The following is a 23,833-nucleotide window of genomic DNA, read 5'->3' as shown; positions in this document are numbered from 1 at the left end:
GCATCAGTTTTGATGCTGAGTCCAGCATCAAAATTAGCGGCTTCAATTAGCAGACGCGTCGGACGCCAGCGCCCCGGCGTGGGCCACCGCGCCAATGGGAAACGTAAACAAAGGGGTGTTCCGCGAATTCATCGCCGAGTCCGAGGGTCGCGGTCTTCTGGGACAGCCCCGTCGGTAATTAAGCTGGGTGGCGGGTCCGAAAATTGAGGCCGTATCGGGCCGCAAGCCGACGGTCCGGCCTCAGAGGCTGAGGCCCATGTTGGTCCCTGAGCCAGCATCAAACCTCAGCATCAGCGCTTGAGGCTGGCTCGGTCGGCTCTCCAGCATCGGGCTTCAATGCCCGAAGCCGGCGGCCGGCAGGTTGAGCGCATCAGGCTCGGAGCCGTATGCCCGAACGGCCGCTACCTGGGCATACGGCATTGATGCTGAAGCTACGAGTCGATGCTGTACAGCATAACCTCATGAGGCGCCTCAAATGCCTGCTCCCATGTTTCCCAGTATTTTGGCCGCCATTTCCGCCATGATCGTCATGTCCGAAGCAAAATCCTAGCTCAAACTGAGACTCCGAACAGTGTATACATTCATCCATGTCTCCAGCCCCGAATTATATATAGCAAGAAATTTCAGATAACAGAAGTCTGGAGACGTATTTGATAAGAAAATGCAAGTCCCTGCGATTTCTTCCTGCAGGAATGATGAGATGAGGGGAATGAATGTGTGAGCATGGTTAGAACTGATTTCTCCATGAATCGAACCCTTTCCTTCAACATTCTGATGTTCACCTCAAAGATCACCTATTTACCACCTAACACCTATTTTTATACCTTCCTCAACAGAGAAAGCTTGAAGTGTGCCGAGTTCACCTATTTTTGAAATTTCCTTATTGGTTGAATGGGATAAAATAAATTGGAAAAAGAGTTAATTTGTTCTTATATTGCCGGACCAATTTAACAGTTCTTAGCTGCTGAAATACCATTTGGAGCTAGGAGCAAGGATGCTTGCAATGCTTGACGTTAAGTCAGGCGGGGGGCGGGCTTTACCGCCGGAGTAAGACTCATTCGCTTCAGCGTGAAAACCCACCGCTTGACCTGTTAACTCAACATTCGCGTAATATTTGTCAACGGATCAACAGCTTAATCAACTTAACCGACTCAATAGCTCAATCAACTGACGACTTAATCAAATTGCACAATAATTCGACGGGCTCGTTCACTCGATGTCCGTCGTTCGAACGATGAAGCAAAACTAAATCTTGTGACTGAATACAGGACAAGCCTAAGAACTTCAAATTTTGGGATGGGGTTTTCAACCTCAGTTGGCAGCCAATCAGGTGATAGCATTAGGAATGACCCAGGTCAAGCGGTGGGTTTTCACGCTGAAGCGAATGAGTCTTACGCCGGCGGTCATTCCAAATTGTACGCATCTCGCTTCGAAACAGCCACAAAAATCCAACAAACCTCGAAAGAACAGGGCAGATCGCTTTATTCTAAAATGGCGGCCAAGTTCGACGGTAAAATGGCTGACAAAACTTGGGCTTCGATAAATTTCTATTTTCAACGGACTTATGGATATTCCTGCCAAAATTCACGCGCTGAGCTGCAAAACAGCCGCGAAAATCTGAGAAACCGCGGAGGAGCAGGACTGGGCTGGTAATTTCCAGAATAGAGGTCATTGGCCTGGGTAAAAATGGCCGACTGAACTTGGATCTCGATAGGTTTTTGTTGTCAACATATTTTTGCGCATTTCTGCCAAATTGCGTACATCTCATTGCAACACAGCCGCGAAAATTTGATATACCGCGGAGAAACAGCGCTGTAAACCGCTAATTTTAAAATGGCGGTCATTAGCAAGAATAAAAGGGCCGACTGGACTTAAATGTCAATTTCTAGACCAGATTGTTCATTCTTGACATACTCAAGTACATTACTGCCAAATTTCATGTTAATAGGTAAGTTAGAACGCCTGAAAAATGAAATAATAATGGAAATCAGCTTATGGCGGCTGTATTGGAAAATGGCGGCCAAATTACAGGGAGACATGGGAGATCCACCATGAGTTCCGATGGATTAACGTTCTAGGTACCTTAAACTACATTATCACCAAGTTTCATGCTGGTAGCCTAATTTGAACTGTTAAGGTGATTTTTGATTTTAAGCAACCCCACTATTATAGTTGCTGCTTTTGGCCACGCATTTGTGGAAGAAATCAACAGCTCATCCCATGTTCGCCACTTAAATGAGAAACCGTATATTTGCTGATGATTCCTTCCAAACATTTGTGGAGAAGATCAACAACTAATATACTTTCAGAGATGCCTCACAGAGATCTCCCCCACAACGAAAAAATTACTTGCATACACACATTTAAAAGCATGACAGCTTGCAAAATTTATATAGTGACACCTGCTAGATAAGGTCAGAGAGTATGGAAGATTAGAGCATAGAATAATAGCTACAAGAAAGGTAACGGGCAGATCCTCCCGTAACATCGCGTAAAATCACCTTTTCGAAGCGGACTTTGCTCTAATTCCCCGCGAAATTTGAAACGGCAGAGAGACGTAGAGGGAGAGCGGCCGGACTTTGCTCTAATTCCCCGCGAAATTTGAAACGGTAGGCTGAGCGGGGGTCGTGGGGATTTCAAGAATCGGAGCAAAGATGGCCGACTGCTGCCCTTCAGGTAGCTATTAATCTACGGTTAGAGGCCCGACTGGATAGGGAAGAATTGAAACAGAAGTTGAGCCGCGAGCAAGAAGTTGCGTACGTTGGCGTGAGAGTGCGCGGCGAGCGGGATTTCCATACTACTGCGCTGATTGGCCAAGCGAGAGTTGCGGACGGACGAGGTATGAAAAATTGCCTCTGTGAAGGTGGTCCGGCAGCAACATACCCGCCGCCAGTCACAGGAAAACAATAGAAAATAGTAGTTGCGTACGTTGCCAGCAAGCGCTTCTGCTTAAATTACTAAGCATTGAGTCGGGCTTCTAACCTTCTATACTCTCTGGATAAGGTATATTTAGCATAAGTGAGAGGAAGTTAGGATAGGTTAGGTTGGGATAAATTAGGCTACCATAAGTTAGGATATGTTAGGTTGGGTTCCCTAACAGGTAGAGTTTAAATTTTAACCCTTAGAATGAGATAGGCGTTAAAGTTTCGTCGTGGGGAAGATCTTTGTAGGGCAGTTCTAAGGGTGATTTAGTTGTTAATCTCCACCACAAAGATTTGAGGGGAATCAAGAGAAAACACGCATTTTTTAATTTTAATGGCAAAACATCGTATGAGCTGTTGATTTCCCCCACAAATGTGCGACGAAGATCAATAGCAAAGACAACGTTTTCGGGCTCAAAAAAATGCTGTAGTGTGGCGCCACAATCTATGGAAACAATCGCGAACATAGTGCTTGGACTGTAGTGTGGGGCCATGTGACTTGAATTGGCGATGCCCCAGAAATTCTCTACGGCAAAAAATGGCCCCTAACAATACCTGTCCTTTTGTTGATTTTGCAGTCAGCTATATGAATCATTAAGTTGGAATTAAGTTAAGAAGCTTTTTGTCAGGATCCGGTGAAAACAGAGGAAGAAAAGGGTCTTTACAACCCTGAAATGTTACCTTCTGTGGATCTGTACTGTCAGCTCCCACAATTACAGCACCCATCTCCCTTTGTTTCACGCGGTACCGTTTCCTTACAGGTTCAAATTCATTGGGAGGGATGTATTTGATCACATGATTATCTGCAACCTGGGGGGGGAAAAGAAAACATAAAATCGATACCTAAGACAACATACTCTGAACCATGTTTTTCTTTCATTGGAGTTCATCCTCGAACTGTGCCAGAAAAATAGACTCAGTGATAAACTGATTGTTGAAAATGTACTGTTCGGCTTCCTGCAAAATTGTAAAGCATGTCATTGGGATGTCAGTGCTCTGCTGGTTATATTTAAAATTTCAATTACCTAGTAGGGTGGAGGTGGAGAGCTTTCATTTGATTTTTAAAAATTTGGGAGAATTAAAATACACAGAACTGATTTCAAAAGCACTTGCAAGCATGAATTCGTATTGACTATGAGGAGGTTTTGTCCTTCATTTGATAGAAGTTATACTTCAACGTCTTTTTATTGAAAGAAATAAAAATGGATTACACTCCTGTCCACAGCAAGGCCACCAAAAATAAGAAAAAAAAAAGTAAAATTAAGAACCTAATCTAAAATTGATCTAAAATCAATAAGATGGGTGAGGTTGCAACTTAGAATGAAACTAAAAAATGCTGTTTATAGCTGCAGTAGCATAGAAGAGAGATTAAAAGAATAGTATCTATCATCACAGTTGCAACACTTGACCCGAAACAACTAAAGAGACAGGGGTCAGATGCTGCAACATGGTAGTCTGACTAAACTTCAAAACGCGAATTTTTCTCCCCCAGATGAAGACGAAATAGAACACACAAAAAAGTACAAGAAACTGCAAGAAGGTTTCAAGACCTTAGGCACAACATGCCTTTTTAGCCTTGTCATAAGGGTCTTTCGAAGATAGACTCAAAAGATCACACAGAGGAATTCGCTCATAGGATCAAAACCATAGGCGCAACATGCCATTTTAGCTTTGGCTTGAGAACTCCTGGATTCAGCACAAAAAACTTATTACGGAACTCGAAGCTTGTGCTCAAGCAACAGTATCATGTCCAGGCCTCACTTTAACAGAGGTGACAATAGTTCTGGGGTGTTAATGTAATGAGTCAGAGGTGACAATAGTTGTTTAAGTAGCTATTTTAAATTTTTGAATTTTTTCCCAACATAATGTTCAATTATAAACTTAAGATCGGATAAACATTAAGTTATTCTTCATATTTTCTGAAGAACAGTGTCATACAATAAGAGACTTAAACGAAACGAGCTCAATACAAAGAGAATCAAATTTTTACTAGCAATAGCCGGAGCAGATTGTTTGATATGACAGGAAAAAAGGGGAGGGACGTTAAATAAAGTTACAATGTTATCACTCAGCAAGTACAGGAGTGCAATGCTTGAATAGTAGGATGAACAGTGACAGGACCTGACAGTGACTTGCTCGAATCTGGTTGCTAAAATGTAAGTCTTACATTTGTTTTAACATTTGAAAATAGGTACTTAAAAATTTACCTGAAATAAGGTCGTGGCAATTTGAGTGCCATCCTTTTGCCACATGGGATAAACACCAATTTTTCTGACTATTAGGCCAACTCTCCGGGTACCAGGTCTCCACTTTTCAGTGTACACTGCTGGATCCGACTTCAATGGACTTAAACTAACGCAAGTTGGTGTGCCACCTTCAATGTTTTCCAACCCAAATTTATCACAGATTACTTCTTGTATAAATGCTTTGTTGTCTTTAGTCAAATTTTCAATGGTTTTCTGAAATTTAGGTTAGAGGCAGAATAATATGAAAATGAACATCACATGGATAAAACATTCAAATTGGTGCAAAAGTGTTAAGTCTTGTAAAGACCAGATGTAGTTTGACGCACGAGTCGTTTAGACAGGAGAGTTGGTTATTTTGCCAACATGCGTTAAAATTCAATGTTCAGTGGTCATCAGAGCAGAGTAGCTTTCTGACTTTTCTGCTAACAAGCTCCAAGAGGTCGTGAATGAATGACGGCAAGTTTGCTTGCCACTGCATGTCCAAATCAAAGACATAAAGACGGAGGGCTAAAAGCAAAAAATGAAGCTTCTTTTCAACCACCTCTACTATTGGCTAGAGGATTGGCGGCGAAATCGGGACAAGTTTGAAATTCAAATGTAGGGCGGGAACTAAATAAAATTGCGGAAACAAAGTATTCTAGGTTGGTTTTTGCCCAAATTCACTTACCCACTCATATTTCTTTAACTTTTGGTTAGCTTTGGTCCGTCGTCGACCGATCAATTTCATTTGGGAGTAACGGTCATCTAGAACTGTAACGGCCTGTTTGAACCTGCAGAACCACCATGAGCAGAAGAAAAACTAACTTTGTCTGAGATTACTGCCGGTTACCGAGCAAAAGTAGGTGTATTATAATAGGTCGCAGTCCCAACTTTCTTAATATATTCGTTTTAGGCATTAAAAATACATTTCGAAGAAGAAATGTGGAAAAATCAAGAGGACAAGTTCAAATCAAATTTCCGTTTGCCGCTATGGATTCCCGCGCTCATTTACACACTCACACAAGCACCCAGCGCCAAACCAGGCTTCACTTTTCCCCCGTGCCTCTAGATACGAGCACTCCGTCTTTATGTCTTTGGTCCAAATCTTGGTCTGGTTATCATAACCTCTCTGAGCTTGGTAGCAGAAACGTCAGGAGACTGCACTGCACTGATGATGAGTCCAAGTAGACTCTAAGTTGAATCCGAAGCACCTACAGTTGACTTCTGATAAAATTTTAATTTTGTGACCTTTCTAGGAGCTCATTAGGAGTACAAAAAAGTGTCTCAGCTTAAGTAATTTGTCTCCATTATGGAGAGTTTCCAAAAAAAGCATTGCCAAGTTTGGCAGGAAAATTGTTAAAAATCGCAGGAGCTTCTTTCAACGTTGCGTTTTAAGACCTTTCTGCATATTTTCTCTCGGTTTTAAAACATTCTTCAGAAAAATGATATGTGACATCTCTTAATTTACTGAGTATAAAAACAATTTCTGAAAATCCAAGGTTCAAAATTCCTTTTGATGCTTAGGTCTAGCATGCAACACAACAAAAATGGCAGAAATTTCCATCAGATAAGGCTTTTGTGGTCCAACCGTCCAAGTGTGGGCTCAAACAGAGGAGTAAACCCCCCCCCCCCCCCCTCTCCGCGCTGTTCATGAACGGATATTTCCTCTTACACCGATGTTCATACAGTCTTCAAAAACAAAATTTGAGTTTTACTTAACTACTTAAAAAATTGATAAAATCGTTGAATTGCCAGTCACAATTAAGTGTGTAGCTGTTCCAGGACAGAGACAGACATGAATTTATATTACATTATTACAAAATTTTCCCCAACACCTCGACTTGTAAAATCAAAACTCCTCTCATAAATTCTCAAGAAAACAGGAAAAACGGAGCCTACAGGTCCAAAATTCAGCTTTTTTGGGATTCCCCAGAGATTGTTCCTGGCACTCGATCTATACAGATTGTTAAATACCGGTTACTAGTCCAGAATAAAATTACTGAGTTCCTTAATATCTTAATTCATCAACTGTGCGGTAGCAAAAGACAAGATGAAAGAGAAAAGGTGTTTTTTTTTACCTTCAAAAAGTACAATTTACTGAAGGTATATACTGCATACTTCTGAGTTGTTACTTTCTAAAACAGGTTTATGCATTAGTGTAGTTAACTATTGAATAATCAGGAAATACTTACCGCTCTATTCTGCCGCAGAAACCACATAGGGTATCTGATTCGTAAAGGTCGAACATATTTTTTAGTACCTCTTACTTGTTGAACAGAACTAAGAAGGCTGGAACAGACAATAAGGGTTACAAACATTGCCCATGATTGTTTTAAAAGGACTATTTAAAATACCTATGTACGAAAATTGCATTTTACAAAGGAGGATGATACAGAGAGCCCATTAAGTTGGACAGGTCAAAGTAACACTATGCATAAGTTTTATATTGAACCATACAAAATAAAAAAACAAGATTAAAGAGCAGTATTCTTGTCGTGAGCGGTCTACCCTCCGATTCGACGTTGTTGTAAAGGGTCTACCGCCGAGACCGCAGTTGTAGTATGCAGTCTACTGTGGGAAATGGGAAAAAGTGACTTACCAGGGCTACAGAGTTTCTGCGTAGATCTTGGGTAGCTCTCTGCTATTTTTACTATGCCTGTCACACAGGCTTTTCTGGCACACATATCAATCAACAGAGTTCAGATAAATTATTTTTGATGCAGAATAACTTTCTGCGACAGACGCATACTCGGAAAACATCATAGAACTAAACTTCTGTTTCCTAGCAGGCAGAGAAGGGCAAAAAATCTCAACTCAGTCCCTGTCACACAACTGAGGTTCCGCAATTCAAACGGCTGTAGGGTGCTGGAAACCGAAGCGAACAAACTTAAACCTGACATTTTTAGGATGTATGGATCTTCTACTTTTTATTTCTTTCGTATGCCTTAAGAATACTGACAATATTCCCGTCGTGAGACGAGGCAGAAGGTTTGTCACAAGGTTTTCATCTCAACTCAGTCCCCCCACTTTTTGCTTCACACGGGAGCCACCAGGGGCGCTGTTTGTAAAAAACAAGTGGTTGCTGTTATTCAGTGTGATCCTTTGACCTCACCTAATATGTGCAATCGCTGTGATGACTGACAAGAACGTGTTTAGGTATTCTTTTTTAAAGTGTGAACGTGAAAATCATCTTGAACCAGCTCAACTCAGTCCCTGCATTGTTACAAGGATAGCTTCAACAAAATTCAACTATTTTTACATATTTAACGTAATACTTAGTCCTAATCAAGGAGCACGTTTTGTTTTGACGTTAAACATGACGTTAAATTTTTCCTCCCATCAAAACAAGCAGAATTCTCAACTCAGTCCCATTAGTGTAGTATTCTATGAGGGGACTGAGTTCTTGAAAGTCTTCATTGAAATGAGTAGTTTATGCTGTCATTAAATGGATTTGTCACTTTCTATTTCGTATTGAATTTGTCCGGGTGACAGGATAGAATTTTGTCAAACGGTCAGTAATTTCATTATGAGAGACGGATGGATATGGATATATTAGGCAGAGGAAGGCAGACAGAAAAACCAAGTGTGAGATCACTTAAGCCTTTGTGTCTGTCCGTCTCCCCTCCTCTCCTCCCCCTCCCCTTTCAACCCCCCTCTTCTCTCCTCGTTTCCTCCCCCCCCCCACCGATATCCTCTTAAACACTCTCTCCATCACACCTACGAAGGGCGTTCAATAAGTAAGTATCCCCCCTCTCTAAAATCGATAGGAATGGACCAATTTTAAAAAACTTGGGCTCAAAATCTTCCTCAGGATATACTGAGTTCAACAAAACAAATCGCAACAAAATCGGACCATGTGTGGCCGAACGCGAGCCGTTTGAACGCGCCGAGGTGCACGCCGCTCCCGCCGAATCCGCGGAGATTTGACGTCCGCAACAAGAGAAGAGCTTCTCTGCCAACGCACTATGGTCTGGGAGCGCCAAATCGTGGCCAAAAATCCGATTTTTGAAAGTGCGGAAATCTGGCAACCTAGCATGCAGCCCTTATCTACATCCCTTGGCAAGTGTGAAATGACCGATCGAATTTTTTTTAAGTGTTTTTAAGATCGGATATATGGTGGCCAACTTCACAGACTCAGACATAAATGAAGAAATGTGAGAATTCGAGGTGAACGTCATCACATATTACCTCGTGCTGTTTTGTTAAAAGTCGGCATAGATCCTCGATCAAATATGGAACAGAAAGCTCAAAGGGAGCACTTTTTGATAGTTTAATCGTTTTTAGTATTAAGATTAATTTTATGACCACCACGAGACTTTTGTCATAATTTAGGCAAAAAATGACCTTCACCTTAACTTTTAGTTATCACTAACAAGAGCTAACACGTTCTTATCGGTGCCAGAATGTAGCTCATATATTCCTCTAACAGGGAGTAATAGGTTTTTTTGCGTATTTTTGCGTCTGAGGCCTTTTTCGGTCATTTCAGTGCAGCGGTTTTGTGATTTTGTGAGTAATCCGATTCCGCTGTGCAACAAGATAAGAGAGATAAGGCAAGGTCAGCGTTGGACAAAGGGTGGATCTTATGTAATTTTGGCTGCTGAATCCGAAAATGATGCCCATTTTCTTCCAGCAGTTGCCAGTTTTCTGGAAAATGAAGTTTTTTTGCGAGAAAACGCATTTTTGAGTGAAATGATATTTTCTCCACAGAAGTGATGATAACTGGATAAAACGAGGGTCATTTTTTCATTCTTGAGATTTCATATGCATACACATTTACCAACTCGCCTTCCTGTGGTGTAATGGTTGTATAGTGCTAGCCCTATGATCAGAAGATCCCGAGTTTGACTTCCGCCCAGGCAACTCGAGCTTGATGATCGCAAGCCATATTACTGGGAGCTTATTGTTGGGAAGGGACTGATGGGGAAAGGAATTCAAGCATGGATATTTGACCTTAATAGAAATTTTAGTTCCGTTTTCTTGTATTTACTTTTTGAAATGGTTCAAGTTTATCATTCCACCTAAAACATTTATAATAACATTTGTAACCATAAAAATCAGCGCAAAATGGTTGAACTGTTTCCAAGAAATATAAGAATGTCAACGCTATTAATTCTTAAGTATTCTAAAATATATCCCGAAACTTTTCGTAGCAGGGTCTGGCGATCAAAGAGTTAGGCAATTAAAAAAAAAAAAAAAAAACCGCCAGAAATGAACATTTTTGGAAGAAAATTTTTGTTCAGGGAGGGGACACTATACCTAGGCTTCATAACCCCCCCCCCCCCATAAGATTTCATATATCATGCTCATGCTGATATAGTATATCATGCTCTAGTCAGGACCAATAGACTAAAAAACATAATGCTAACTTTATTCAATTACGATAATGCCTTATCTTTTCTGGGGTAAAATACTCGTTTTTAAGCCTTTTGCTCTGGTAAACGCGTCATTTTTGCAAAACTGAGTTAGCTAAGTGTAGTCTGGCAACCTTCAAAGCACTAAACTGTCATTTAAAATGGCATCCGAATCATAGTTTGAATTTTTTTCTAATTTTTTAGTTTTTAGAGTCCGCCGCCATCTTGGATTTGAGAATTTTGTAACACTAAGGTCAAATTTGAATTCAGCGACCCTAAAAACACGAGCACACCAAATTTCATGATAATCTGACCATTTCCTGATTTATGGCAACAATTCGGCGCCCCCAGATCATAGTGCAACGCTTCAGTCGTTCATCACTGACGAAAAATCAAAGAAGTTTTTGTAGAATAAGGTGTTTATCTCACAAGTCACCTCTCCACATAACCAGCTCGATCCAAGCAGGCCTGAGACTGATTGCGAGACTAAGAGAACAGCTTTTGGATACCGCGCCTGTAGAAGTCTTTCAACTGGCTGGGTATGAAAGTGTTGACGGCTTGTTTGACCTCTTCCACTGATTCAAAATGAACTCCCCCGCGTTCAGATACTAGATACGGTAATAAATGGCAAAAAAGACCACCATTTATTCCCCTTTCTATAATCTGAACTCGGGGGAACTCATTTTGAATCAGTGGAAGAGGTCAAACAAGCCGTCAACACTTTCATCCCCAGCCAATTGAAAGACTTCTACAGGCGCGGTATCCAAAAGCTGCTCTCTTAGTCTCACAATCAGTCTCAGGCCTGCTTGGATCGAGCTGGTTATGTGGAGAGGTGAGGTAAGCACCTTATTCTACAAAAACTTCTTGGATTTTTCGTCAGTGATGAACGACTGAAGCGTTGGCAGAGAAGCTCTTCTCTTGTTGCGGACTTCAAATCTCCGCGGATTCGGCGGGAGCGGCGTGCACCTCGGCGCGTTCAAACGGCTCGCGTTCGGCCGCACATGGTTCGATTTTGTTGCAATTTGTTTTGTTGAACTCAGTATATCCTAAGGAAGATTTTGAGCCCAAGTTTTTTAAAATTGGTCCATTCCTATCGATTTTAGAGAGGGGGGATCAGTGGCGTGCGGTCCGGATAAGCAAGGCAAGCACTGCTTGCCCAAAGATTTCAAAAGAAAGAAGAAAATTACACCTGTTACATGCATTTTTTACATTTTAGCAAATATAATTTGTAAATGGTGTTCAGTGTGTAAATTGCATTGAAAACAGAAATTGATTTTAGAGAGGGGGGGATACTTACTTATTGAACGCCCCTCATATCTCTCTACCTCACCCATTCCCTCTAGACTCGGTACCCATTTTGGTATGGGTTCATTTTGAAAGAAATACGAGTTCCTCCAGCACCAAAACGGATTTTTTACAACTTATATCAATGTAACCCCTAAAAAATTGAATGTATCCTATACAAAAATCCACCAGGGAAATAAAGACATTGGCGGGAAGAAATTTTAATATATTACAGTTTTTCTTCCCAAACTCTGCCCTTTTAAAAAGATAATTCCTTTCCTGACAATTTGAGGGCTTTTTTATGAAAATTCATTACATTTACAACACATTTTCATGGAGTTTTAAAAAATTTGGGAGGACAATATTATAAAATAAAGACAAAAACCGCTTTCCAGCCACAGTGGAAACGAAAGGTAGATTTCGACTAATTGTTTCTATGAAAACAGTTGCGCCTAATGAGCGTAACACGTCGGAAAATCGTCCACCTTGAACTTGAGATTTTCAGGATAAAGGGCGGTTTCAGAGGGTGGGTGAATATAGGTTGTTTTGAAGGCCACGACGAGAGGAGTTTTTTGAAATATGACCGACTAAGATCGGACGAGTTCGAAAAGTCATCCCCCAGTGACCTTGACGTTACTGAACTAAGAGATGGGCCGATTTTCACCAAAAATGAAACTTGATGTAGACCTCGTAGCAGTGGTACCATGCTTAGTTTCGTTTTGATCGTATCGATAGTTCCGGAAAAAACCGTCGCAAAGGTTCGTTAGATCCCAATTTTCTTATATACAGGGTGATCCAGACCACCCGTCCACTATCATTTTCTCAAAAACGGCGGAGAATTGAGCTTCGGGACCAAAACTTTCATGGGGAAAATCGACCCCAAAGAATCGAATGAAAATATTTTTAGCCCCCCAAAATGGCCCCTTGGGGGGGTTGGGGGGGGGGAGCCCCCCGTTTCTCGCAATTTACAAATGGGAAGGGTATGTTTTGACTTTGGATTCGGAATCTACGGTAAAAAATAAGAACATTTTGTTCTATGCACTTTTTCCCTAGACCCCCATTTTTTGGAGTTATGGGGCATTTTTGGGGCAATTTTCAATTCTACGCTGAAAGCGGCCAAATCATCCAAATTTCAAAATCTAAAAATCTCCTGAGAGGAGAGGTCAATACCTTTTTATTGGTGTGCCACATAACCCCTGTTGCTCCAAAATTTTGGGGGCCACGACCCCCCAAAATTTTTGGGGCTTTGGAGGGCCATGAGTCGAAAATGTCGAAAGGCAAGGGTATGTTTTGACTTCAGATTTGGATTCTACACGAAAAGTTACGTACAATTGATGTGGCGCATGGCCTGTTTGCTCAAAATTACTGAAGAACCCCATTTCCCTATAAGAAGCCGTGCATTTTTGGACAAAATAAGGGGTAAAAAAAATTTGAGCAAACAGGCCATGCGCCATATCAATTCTACGTAACTTTTCGCGTAGAATCCAAATCTGAAGTCAAAACATACCCTTGCCTTTCGACATTTTCGACTCATGGCCCTCCAAAACCCCAAAATTTTGGGGGGTCGTGGCCCCCAAAATTTTGGAGCAACAGGGGTCATGTGGCACATCAATAAAAAGGTATTGACCTCTCCTCTCAGGAGATTTTTAGATTTTGAAATTTGGATGATTTGGCCGCTTTCAGCGTAGAATTGAAAATTGCCCCAAAAATGCCCCATAACTCCAAAAAATGGGGGTTTAGGGAAAAAAAGCATAAAACAAAATGTTCTTATTTTTTACCGTAGATTCCGAATCCAAAGTCAAAACATACCCTTCCCACTTGTAAATTGCGAGAAACGGGGGGCTCCCCCCCAAACCCCCCCCCCCAGGGGCCATTTTGGGGGGCTGAAAATATTTTCATTCGATTCTTTGGGGTCGATTTACCCTATGAAATTTTGGTCCCGAAGCTCAATTCTCCGCCGTTTTCGAGAAAAAGATAGTGGACGGGTGGTCTAGATCACCCGTATATATGGTGTCCGGAAAAAAACGTACTTAACTTTCAGGATCAATTTTTCGGCTCTCAATATAACTATTTCTTCCTATTCACATGTGCTCGAAAACGCTTTATAAGTGAGCTATGCACTTCCGAGGTTGCCATTTTTTTTCTTTCGATGTAACTCCGCGTTATTTTGTCACGAGTGGCTGAAACTTGGTGTACGGAGGTATTTGTGAGCGCAAGATTCATTCTTCGTGTTTTCAAGGACACACGTCTTCGGGAAATGACGTAACTAGCATTCCTGAATTTTAAAATTGCGATAACTTTTTTGGTAGATGATATTTGGACAAACAGATTACACCCCCGAGAAAAAATGGATCGTTCAAGCTCATTCAGGATCGTTCGATTTTCAATGATCCTGAATGAGTTTGAATGATTCTTCAATGAGCATCAATGATCCCGAATGAGCTTGAATGCGCTGACTCGTTGGATCATTCAACTTGAATGATCCGGATCGTTCAAGTCGAACGATCCGGATCTTTGACCCAATGCGCTTGAATACGCTGGCCCATTGGATCATTCAACTTGAATGTGCCAACTTGTTGGATCGTTCAATTTGAATGTGCCGACTTGTTGGATCGTTCAACTTGTATGATCAGGATCATTCAATTTGAATGATTCAATTAATCGGCTTATTCAAACTCATTGGGCCAATGATCAGGCTTATCGTAGCTGAATCATTAAGAGCATTAAAATTGAACGGCCCAACATGCTAGCTCATTCAAGCTTATTAGGTCAACGATCCAGATTATTAAAGTTGAATAAGCCACTACTATGCCAGCGTCTGATTGGGTCACTTGGATAATTTTTACCTCCCACTATTCTACATTAATATAATTTTGCTATGTAACTTTAATAAATACTCAATCGGGTCAAACTCTGGGACCTACCACAATGATATGATCACTTCAGCAGATTCGGATATTCAAGTATCGGTCTGATGAGAATCTATTATAAAGAAATTGTAAGAAGTATAGACGCAAATGCACATGGGTAGCCATTTTCACTTCGCAGTTTTTCTTCGACAGAAAAATGAAGGAATAAGGGAAAAGTTCAAAAACACTGACTCGCCAGAAATTTCATCCAATTCCTTTTGAAGTAAGCTCATCATCCGCTCTATTAGAGTAACAGTGTGAATGTACCTTCAATAAAAGTAGATATTTTTGCTACAAACTATCTCCCACATGCTGTCAAGAATTCAAACCACAAAACAGTCATGATGGGAGAGGCTCGTAGCTTTGCCACCGAGTTGCAAAGCTGCTCTGCCGTGCTAAGAAAGAACGCCATATTAGCCTTCAGACGTTGCTAAGTTTCCTCCGATAAAAACCAAATTTACTGGGAAAATTGCGAATATTACTTTCCAAAATTTTTAGACAATTTTGTACGCAATTTAATCTAAAATATCTGAACTTTTCTAGAAAAAAAAATACATGAATATTTTCAAAAATACATGCTTTATCAAGGGAAATTTGGCAACTCTCGGATGTTCATCCGGCGTTCTTCCTTAGCACGGCAATGCTGCAGGGATACTTTCCATCGACAACTGAAGAATTTAACTAGAAAGAAACATATAAAAATAACAGCATAACCAAAAAAAATGTTGAATTGAAGAATAAACCGCGCGTTTAGAATTGCATGAGCGATGTCGCTGTTACTCTGATTTAAAAGAAAGATACCAGCAAAAATTATATTGGGATACAGGGGTATAAAATTGGCTTTGTCTCTGAAATAATTAATTTACCTTAGATTGTGCTTTGAAGTGATACAAGGCAGTAGGTAATTACAAATTTGTGCTTGAGTGTTTGTTCAAATGAAGTGTCATCGATGGAGAGAATTTTATTGAAGTAAAATTGTGTCCTCGGACCATAAAGTAGTGCATTTGATGACTGGAGCACAACTCACAGGTATAAGGTAACATCATACTGATAACTTGTTAAACGGTCAAGGGAAAAAACAATAAATAGAATTTAAAGCGACATAGAAGAGAAATTACAGAACAGAGGATTTCAATTTTCGAGGAAAGTAGGGCCTCTCTCACTAGCTTTTCTGAAAATTCTTAAGATTAGCCTTATGACAGTAAAAAAAACGAGCCTTACATGATAATATAAAAAAAAGAGACGAGAAATTGACATAATCATAGCAATCCTTAAGACAGGAGGATGGGAAAATATTTCAGCAATGTGGCAACGCCGTTACTTCCCCGCCTCCCACCACTCGTTTGCTGCGTGAAGAAAACAAAAGAAGATGACCGTTGAGCCAAGGAAGATGGAAATTCCACCCCCGAACCTGTAAAGGCCGAGGGGTCGCGGTATTCGCCACTTGGTCTGATCAGTCTTGCTGCCTGCGTATCATTAGCGTGTCGCCGCTCAGATTTTTCGTCTGTGTTGCTTTAGAATTCTATGTATTTATTGTTTTTTCGCTGGACTGTTTAACAAGTTATCAGTATAAACTTACCTTGTACCTGTGAGTTGTGCTCCAGCCATCAAATGCACTGCTTTGTGTTCCGAGGACACAATTTTACTTCAATATTTTCTCCATCGATAACGCTTCATTTGAACAAACACGCAAGCACAAAATTGTAAGTACTATTGCCTTATTTCACTTCAAAGCACAATCGAAGGTAAATTAATTATTTCAGAGACAAAGCCAATTTTATACCTCTGTATCCCAATGTAATTTTTGCTTGTTTCTTTCTTTTAAATCAGAGTAAAACAGCGACATCGCTTATGCAATTCTAAACGCGCGGTTAATTCTTCAATTCAACATTTTTCTGGTTATGCTGTTAATTTAATATGTTCCATTTTAGTTAAATTTTTCAGTTGTCGATGGAAAGAATCCCCGCAGCAGCTCTGCAACTCGGCGGCAAAGCTACGAGCCTCTCCCACAATGACTGTTGTGTGGTTTGAATTCTTGACAGCGTGTGGGAGATGGTTTGTAGCAAACATTTTCACCTTCAAACTACTTTTATTATAGTACCTACATTCACACTGTTGCTGTAATAGGGCGGAGGATGAGCTTACTTCTGGAGGAATTGGATAAACTTCTGGTGAGTCTGTGTTTTCTTAACTTTTCCTATCATCATATGTTTTTTTGGTTTTTTCCCCTTCATTTTTCTGTTGAAAAAAAACTGCAAAGTGAGAATGGATACCCATGTACTTTTGCTTCTATACTATTTACAATCTTTTTATAATAGATTCTCATCAGACCGAGACCTTGACTCACTGGAAATCAACGATCAGGAGAATTCAAGCTGGCTGGGATTCAACGATCAGGATCATTCAAGCTAGTTGGGATTCAACGATCAGGATCATTCAAGCTCGTTGAAATTCAGCGATCAGGATCATTCAAGCTCGTTGAAATTCAACGATCAGGATCATTCAAACTCGTTGGAATCCAAGATCCGGATCATTCAAGCTCGTTGAAATTCAACGATCCGGATCATTCAAGCTCGTTGGAATCCAATGATCCGGATCATTCAAGCTCGTTGAAATCCAATGATCCGGATCATTCAAGCTCGTTGAAATCCAATGATCCGGATCATTCAAGCTCGTTGAAATCCAATGATCCGGATCATTCAAGCTCGTTGAAATCCAATGATCCGGATCATTCAAGCTCGTTGAAATCCAATGATCCGGATCATTCAAGCTCGTTCAAATCCAATGATCCGGATCATTCAAGCTCATTGAAATTCAATGATCAGGATCATTCAAGCTCATTCGGGCGCATTAAAATTCAATGATCAAGTGAACGATCTGGATCATTCAAATTTGAATGAGCTGACGAAAAACTCATTCAAATTGAATGATCCGGATCGTTCATTTTTCAATGAGCTTGAATGATCCATTTTTTCTCGGGCCACGTGAAGGAGCGCGAAAAATCAGGGCCTATAGTCACTGCACAAAATTTTCCTGAAACGCGTCATTTCGACGCAACAGAGCTTCGAAAAAGTTTCAGATTTTCGAAGCTCCTTGCTGAGTTGAAAATTTTTACCGCAGGGACTGTAAGAAAATTGCCTACGGAGCAAGGGGCTTCGAAACTCTGTAGGACGAATCCGTCGCGATAGCTTCTGGAAGCTTGTGAAAAAGGGGCAAACATGAAATTCAAGTTCAATCGAAAATATGATGCGCATAAACAGCGGCAAAATTGGAAAGTTTGATTTCCCGCGAAAGTCGGGTTACAGCGCCCGCATAAACCCAACGAAAGAAACTCGCATTACAAAGTCGAGTTTCGTGAAACCTCGGTTTCGAGCCTCGCATAAACGAAGCTACTGAGAGTCAAGACAACGCCCCCTCATTAGGTCACAACCGAGAATAAAGATCACAGAAATTGAACGTTTTTTGTAATCTTTGATCGCCTTATTCTCAAATTCCTTTCTCAGTTCCTTCTCTTATTCATTCCGTTTGTTCCTTGCCGAACCCGTAATTCCCTGGTCCATTCCAGATTATAATCTTTGCAATCGGAGAAAATGTAATTTTTATTCTCGTTTGTGACGCTGTGAAGGCCTAAAATACGGGAACCAATCAGAAATGGATTCACATTAGCTACGTTTATGCGAGGCTCGAAGCCGAGGTTTCACGAGACCCGAGTTTGTAATGGGAGTTTCCTCCGTTGGGTTTATGCGGGCGCTGTAACCCGACTTTCGCGGGAAATCAAACTTTCCGATTTTGGCGCTGTTTAAGCGCATCATATTTTCGATTGAACTTGAATTTCCTGTTTGCCCCTTTTTCACAAGCAAAACAACATTTTTCCACTATGAATTGTTTCAATAATATACAGGGCGATCCAAAAGTCCCTTCCACCCCCTCTAACTTTTTACCTAATTGAGGTAAAGATTTGAAACTTGGGGAATATTCCTATGTCAAAGGCCCCCCCTTGGGGGGGGGGGGGGCAACGGCCCCCAACTTTTTAATTTTCAAATGGGAAGACCCCCTTTGTGATAGCTCGTGTTAAGGTATTATGGATTATTAAAAAATAACACCTCGTTAGATAGTACAGAGTATATATCGATGATAATAAGGCTTAGTTTATGACATCGTGCGTACAAGTGCTGAAGAGGACTGAGTACAGGAGAAATTTTGAACTAGACAGGGAGCTTCATCTTATCGCTGAGTCTCAGGCTCAGTTGACCATACGTCATAAGTAATATAATACATGAACTGATACAGGTTTGCAAAATCTTGCGTTATATTCTTAATTTCATTAAACCTCAACACACCCCCTTAATGCCAGATTTTGCTTATGAAAATTGAACTTGATCTTCTGCAAAGGTTTTGTAAGAATATCAGCAATTTGACGATCTGTGCTGATATATTTGATTTCCACTTTGTTTCTCTCGACTTTCTCTTTAATGAAATGAAATCTTATGTCCATGTGTTTTGATCTCTTACCATTTACCCCATTTTTGATCAGTTTAATAGTACTTTGATTATCGATGAATAGTCGGTTATGATTTACATACAGAATATTTTCTTTATATTCATCAATTAATTCTAGCATGAGATTTCTCATATAAGCAAGTGTTTTCACGCAATCAAATGCAGCCATTAGTTCAGATTCTGCACTGGAAGTGGCAACTAAATGTTGCCTACGAGATGACCAGCACACAGGGGAATTTCCAATAAAAATGACGTACCCTGTGGTGCTCCTTCTTGTGTCTAAGTCCCCGCCATAATCGGCATCAGAATACGCGTTTAAGTTTAAAGTACCACTCTTTTCAAAAATTATTCCATCAGACATTGTACCTTTAAGGTACCGTAAAATCCTTTTAACCTTAATTACATCACTTTTATCCGGATTGTCAAGATGCCTACTCACGACGTTTGTCGCAAATGCTATATCAGGTCGAGTTTTATTACTTAGGTACAAAAGTGACCCTACAGCTTTCCTATACGGAAAATTGATCACCTCAATTTGATTTTCTCCAGTTTCAAAAATATTACCAGACACATTTTCAGGAATCATTGGAGTTTCGACACTTTTTGCATCATACATGTTAAAAGTTTTCAACACGTTATCAGTGTATTTACTTTGAGATATTTTGATGTAACTCACCCCTCTCTTAATCTCAATACCAAGATAGTCAGTTGGATTCACCTCTGTTTTGATATCAAAGTCTTTACCTAACAAATTTATCAACTTGTCAAGCTCAGTTTTACATTTAAAGACAACTAATCCGTCATCAACATGAATAGATATAAACACAGTATTTGTTTTGTTCTTAAAAATACAACTATCAGTTTTCAACTGTTTAAACCCTTGTTTTACCAAATGCTGAGTCAAAGTTGTGTTCCATGCCTGAGGTGATTGTTTAAGTCCATAAAGTGCTTTATTCAGTTTACATATTTTACCTTCAAATTTTTCAAAGCCTTGCGGAATGTACATAAAAACACTTTCTTGAAGCTCCGCGTTAATAAAAGCTGATTTAATATCAAATTTGGCGATGTTCATATCACGCTCAACGGCTAACACCAAAAGTGTTCTAATAGAACTAATGCTGGCAACAGGGCTGAATATTTCCCCGTAATCAATGTCTCCTTGCTCAAATCCCCGTACTACGAGTCTGGCCTTTTTAGTACCATCCTCTTTGGTTCTAAACACCCATTTACTTGAGAGAATTTTTGAAGTTTTAGCTTCATTCTTGTTGACTAAAACCCAAGTTTTATTATCTTTCAACGCTGCTGTTTCAGCATTAATGGCAGCTTGCCACTTATGCTGTTCTGGAGAAGCTAATGCCTCATTGTAGGTTTGAGGGTCAGGTGAACCCGAGCACCCAGGAATGACGCGATCAGCCAAACTTGCTTGCTCTGGATATCGGACGGGCGGTTGTCGCGGGCGGTCAGGATAGCGACGGTCCCCTGATGGATTTTCTGGAGCGCTCGGGTCTTCGTCATCATCATCCGACTCCGGTAGCCACTCACTCGACTCGCTGTCTTTATCATCCAACTCGCTCTCGCTTTGGTTCCCATCGAAATCCGATTCCTGAACACTTGGCGATTTGCCTCTTCCCGTATGCTCTGACTCACGCTCAGAATTTTCGTTCGAGATTGCGTCGTCCTTTTCGTCTTGCTCACTAATAATGGATGAATAATCATCCTCCGCGGCGTGGGAATTAGTTTCAATGAACTTCACATCTCTTCTCAACACAATTTCACGTTTTTCTTTGTCCCAGAGTCTGTACCCATTTTGACAATAGCCAACAAAAATTAGCTTTTCACTTCTCTCTTCAAATTTACCTGATCTGGTTAAAATTTTTGCATATGCAGTTGAGCCAAAAATTCTTAAATTTTTCAAATTTGGTTTTCTGTTAAACCACAACTCAAAAGGAGTAGTTTCTTTGTTTGCTTTAGGGCTTCTATTAAGAACATAAGTTGCAGCCAAAACTGCCTCGCCCCACATTTCTTTATCAAGTTTTGATTCTAGAATCATTGCTCTGGCCTTGTCCAAAATGGGCCTGTTGCAAACTTTTGCTAGAGCAAAACTAAGAGTTGTTTCTTGTAGATAATGCCTCAAAAATCACGATGAGCGCATCGGCAAACTCTGAAATGCACTCATAACTTTACAATCTGCGTAAGAAATTTGCGGTTTTTTGAGCTCCCCGCTTCAAAAACGATACTACGGCACAGGTGAACATTTTGTAAGAGGAGTCGTTCCATCGTCGGCAATAATCATCATAGCCGACGCCAATTCGCCAAAACACGTTTGATGGGACGAGATAACACCTGAACTGGATTAGACCAGATAACAATCGGTGTGTTAACGTTCATATTTTCCACGCCCGAATTGATTGACCTTGAACTCTCCTTGAATTACGCGCGGAACTGCGTGCAAGCGTCGGCCATGATGAATATCGCCGACGATGGAGCGATTCCTCTAACAAAATGTTCACCTATGCCGTAGTATCGTTTTTGAAGCGGGAAGCTTAAAAAAACGCAAATTTCTTACGCAGATTGTGAAGTTATGAGTGCATTTCAGACTTTGCCGATGCGCTCATCGTGATTTTTGAGGCATTATCTACAAGAAACACTTCTTATTTTTGGTCTAGCAAAAGTTTGCAACAGGCCCATTGTTCTATTCAGGCGTTCAGCGGTACCGTTTAACTGAGGCGTGTATGGAGTACTTCTGTCAAGTACAATACCTCTATTTTTACACCACTTTTTAAATTCGGTACTTTCGTACTCTCCGCCATTGTCACTTCTAAGTTTAGATATTTTCAAGTTGAACTTTGCCTCAACTTCAGCCACATATTCCTTGGCACACTCGCTCACTTCACTTTTTGCACCAAGCAAGTAAATTTGGACAAAACCTGAAAAATCATCCTCAAAAGTTACAAAGTACTGTTTATTGTCCCAGGTTGGTGGGCTTACATAGCACACATCACTGTGAATTATTTCAAGAGGTCGGCTAGCCTTATGCCTATCATTTTCAAATGGTAATCTGGTCTGCTTCGCGAGAATACAGACTTCACAATTTTTAATAGTTTCAATTACCTGCTGTTTCTGTAAATTCATTCCTTCGCTCAATTTTAAAAGTTTACACATATTTTGAGCACCTATATGCCCCAATCGCTTATGCCACATCCATGCATCATTTACAACATTTGCTGAAAGAGCTTTATCGATGATTTTAGGATGCAATTTTATTGTATATAACCCGTTATCTCCTTTTTCTCCTTTAAGAACTTCAACGTTATCTTTGGAGATTAACACTTCATTTTCTGTAAAAAGAACTGTTCCACCTTTTTCAGTTATTGCCTTCACTGACAAAAGATTCCCTGCTGCTTCGTCTGAGAATAGAACTTTTGTTAGCGAACACTCATCGGCGCACACTTGGCCAATTTTTGTTATGTTTAGACTATTACCCTTCTTCGCAACACCGATTTCGATGTTAGCATTCTTTACGTCACTCAAGTCAGTTAGATTATTCGTGAGATGGCTCGTGGCCCCGCTATCAACAATCCACTCATCAGACTCCACACCATCGGTCTTTATTTTATTAAGAGAAAATGCTACCCCTTTTTCGCCCTTGGAGTTTTGCTTATTTTTCTTTGCATTACCTTTTTGATTGGCCTTATTATGCCAACATTTTTCAGTTGAATGGTTTCCCTTATTACAAATACTACAAGTACTAGTACTATTTTCACCTTTCTTGTTTCTGCAGTATTGGGTCAGGTGACCTTTACCACAATTTTCACATTTTAACACTGTTGTACAATTGCGTTTTAAATGCCCGACTTGATGGCACCGATAACAGCTTAAGGATGAACTAGTTGAAAAAGCCACGCCAGACTCACTCGATGTTTTTAATCTTTCCTCCGCCAAAAGAAGTTTGGAGACTAATCTCTCGACCGTTTTCTCATTAATGGACAATACATCCCATGATGTTACAAAGCTTTCCATACTTTCCGGGAGTGTAGTTAAAATTTTTGACATGAGCATCTCATCACTAACTGTTTGATCAACAGCTTTAAGTTGAGCAAAGATATTTTGAATTTTACTCACATGTTGAGTCATAGGCGTGCCTCTTTCAAATTTAATGCTGAAAAATTCTCTGATTAACTCTTGCTTTTGTTCCTCTTGGTTCCTACCATACAAATTTTTCAAACGAACCCACATTTCAGCTGAGGAGTTGCACGACATGATGGATGGCATGATGGTCTTCTCGAGTGTTGTAAAGATGATCCTTTTACCGATGACGTCCTTCTTTGTCCAGGCTTCCTGTGACTTTGTGTCATCTGGTCTGTCAGTTGCTGCAGGTTTAGGGTCCTCTCCAGTTGCGATTTTCAGCGCGCCCTTTTCTTCCAGAAGGATTTGCACTTGAAACTTCCAAAGTTCATAGTTTGATTTTCCTTTGAGTTTATCCACGGCCCGCATGTCTAATAACTGATACTCGTGCGATTCAGACATTTTTGTTTTGCGTATTGATGCGCACCGATAAATTGATTGGCACCGATTTTGCCCAGAAAATACAGTATTTCTTCAGGAAATTTAGTTTCACGTAAACTTCGATTTAGTTGTCACTG

At 40.5% G+C, this 23,833-nt stretch overlaps 1 protein-coding gene across 3 annotated transcripts in view; it reads right to left on the bottom strand.

Moving 5' to 3' along the window:
• The window catches only part of mRpL3 (mitochondrial ribosomal protein L3), a 53,357-nt gene that overhangs the window by 25,895 nt on the left and 3,629 nt on the right, over positions 1-23,833 (bottom strand). For all 3 annotated transcript variants that reach the window (XR_011899899.1, XM_072300541.1, XM_072300538.1), the window contains exons 2-4: positions 7,339-7,435; positions 5,129-5,380; positions 3,603-3,731 (exon numbers count right to left, since the gene is read on the bottom strand). Coding sequence is in view for 2 of the 3 variants with exons in the window: in XM_072300541.1 (XP_072156642.1) it covers positions 3,603-3,731; positions 5,129-5,380; positions 7,339-7,435 (478 nt within the window). In the remaining variant the exon portion in view is untranslated. The remainder of the gene's footprint in view (positions 1-3,602; positions 3,732-5,128; positions 5,381-7,338; positions 7,436-23,833) is intronic.

Source organism: Bemisia tabaci, chromosome 1 (assembly GCF_918797505.1).
Source record: "Bemisia tabaci chromosome 1, PGI_BMITA_v3".
Taxonomy (NCBI): domain Eukaryota; kingdom Metazoa; phylum Arthropoda; class Insecta; order Hemiptera; family Aleyrodidae; genus Bemisia; species Bemisia tabaci.
The sequence above is the reverse complement of the archived record's forward strand: the minus strand, read 5'-3'. Positions and strand labels throughout refer to the sequence as shown.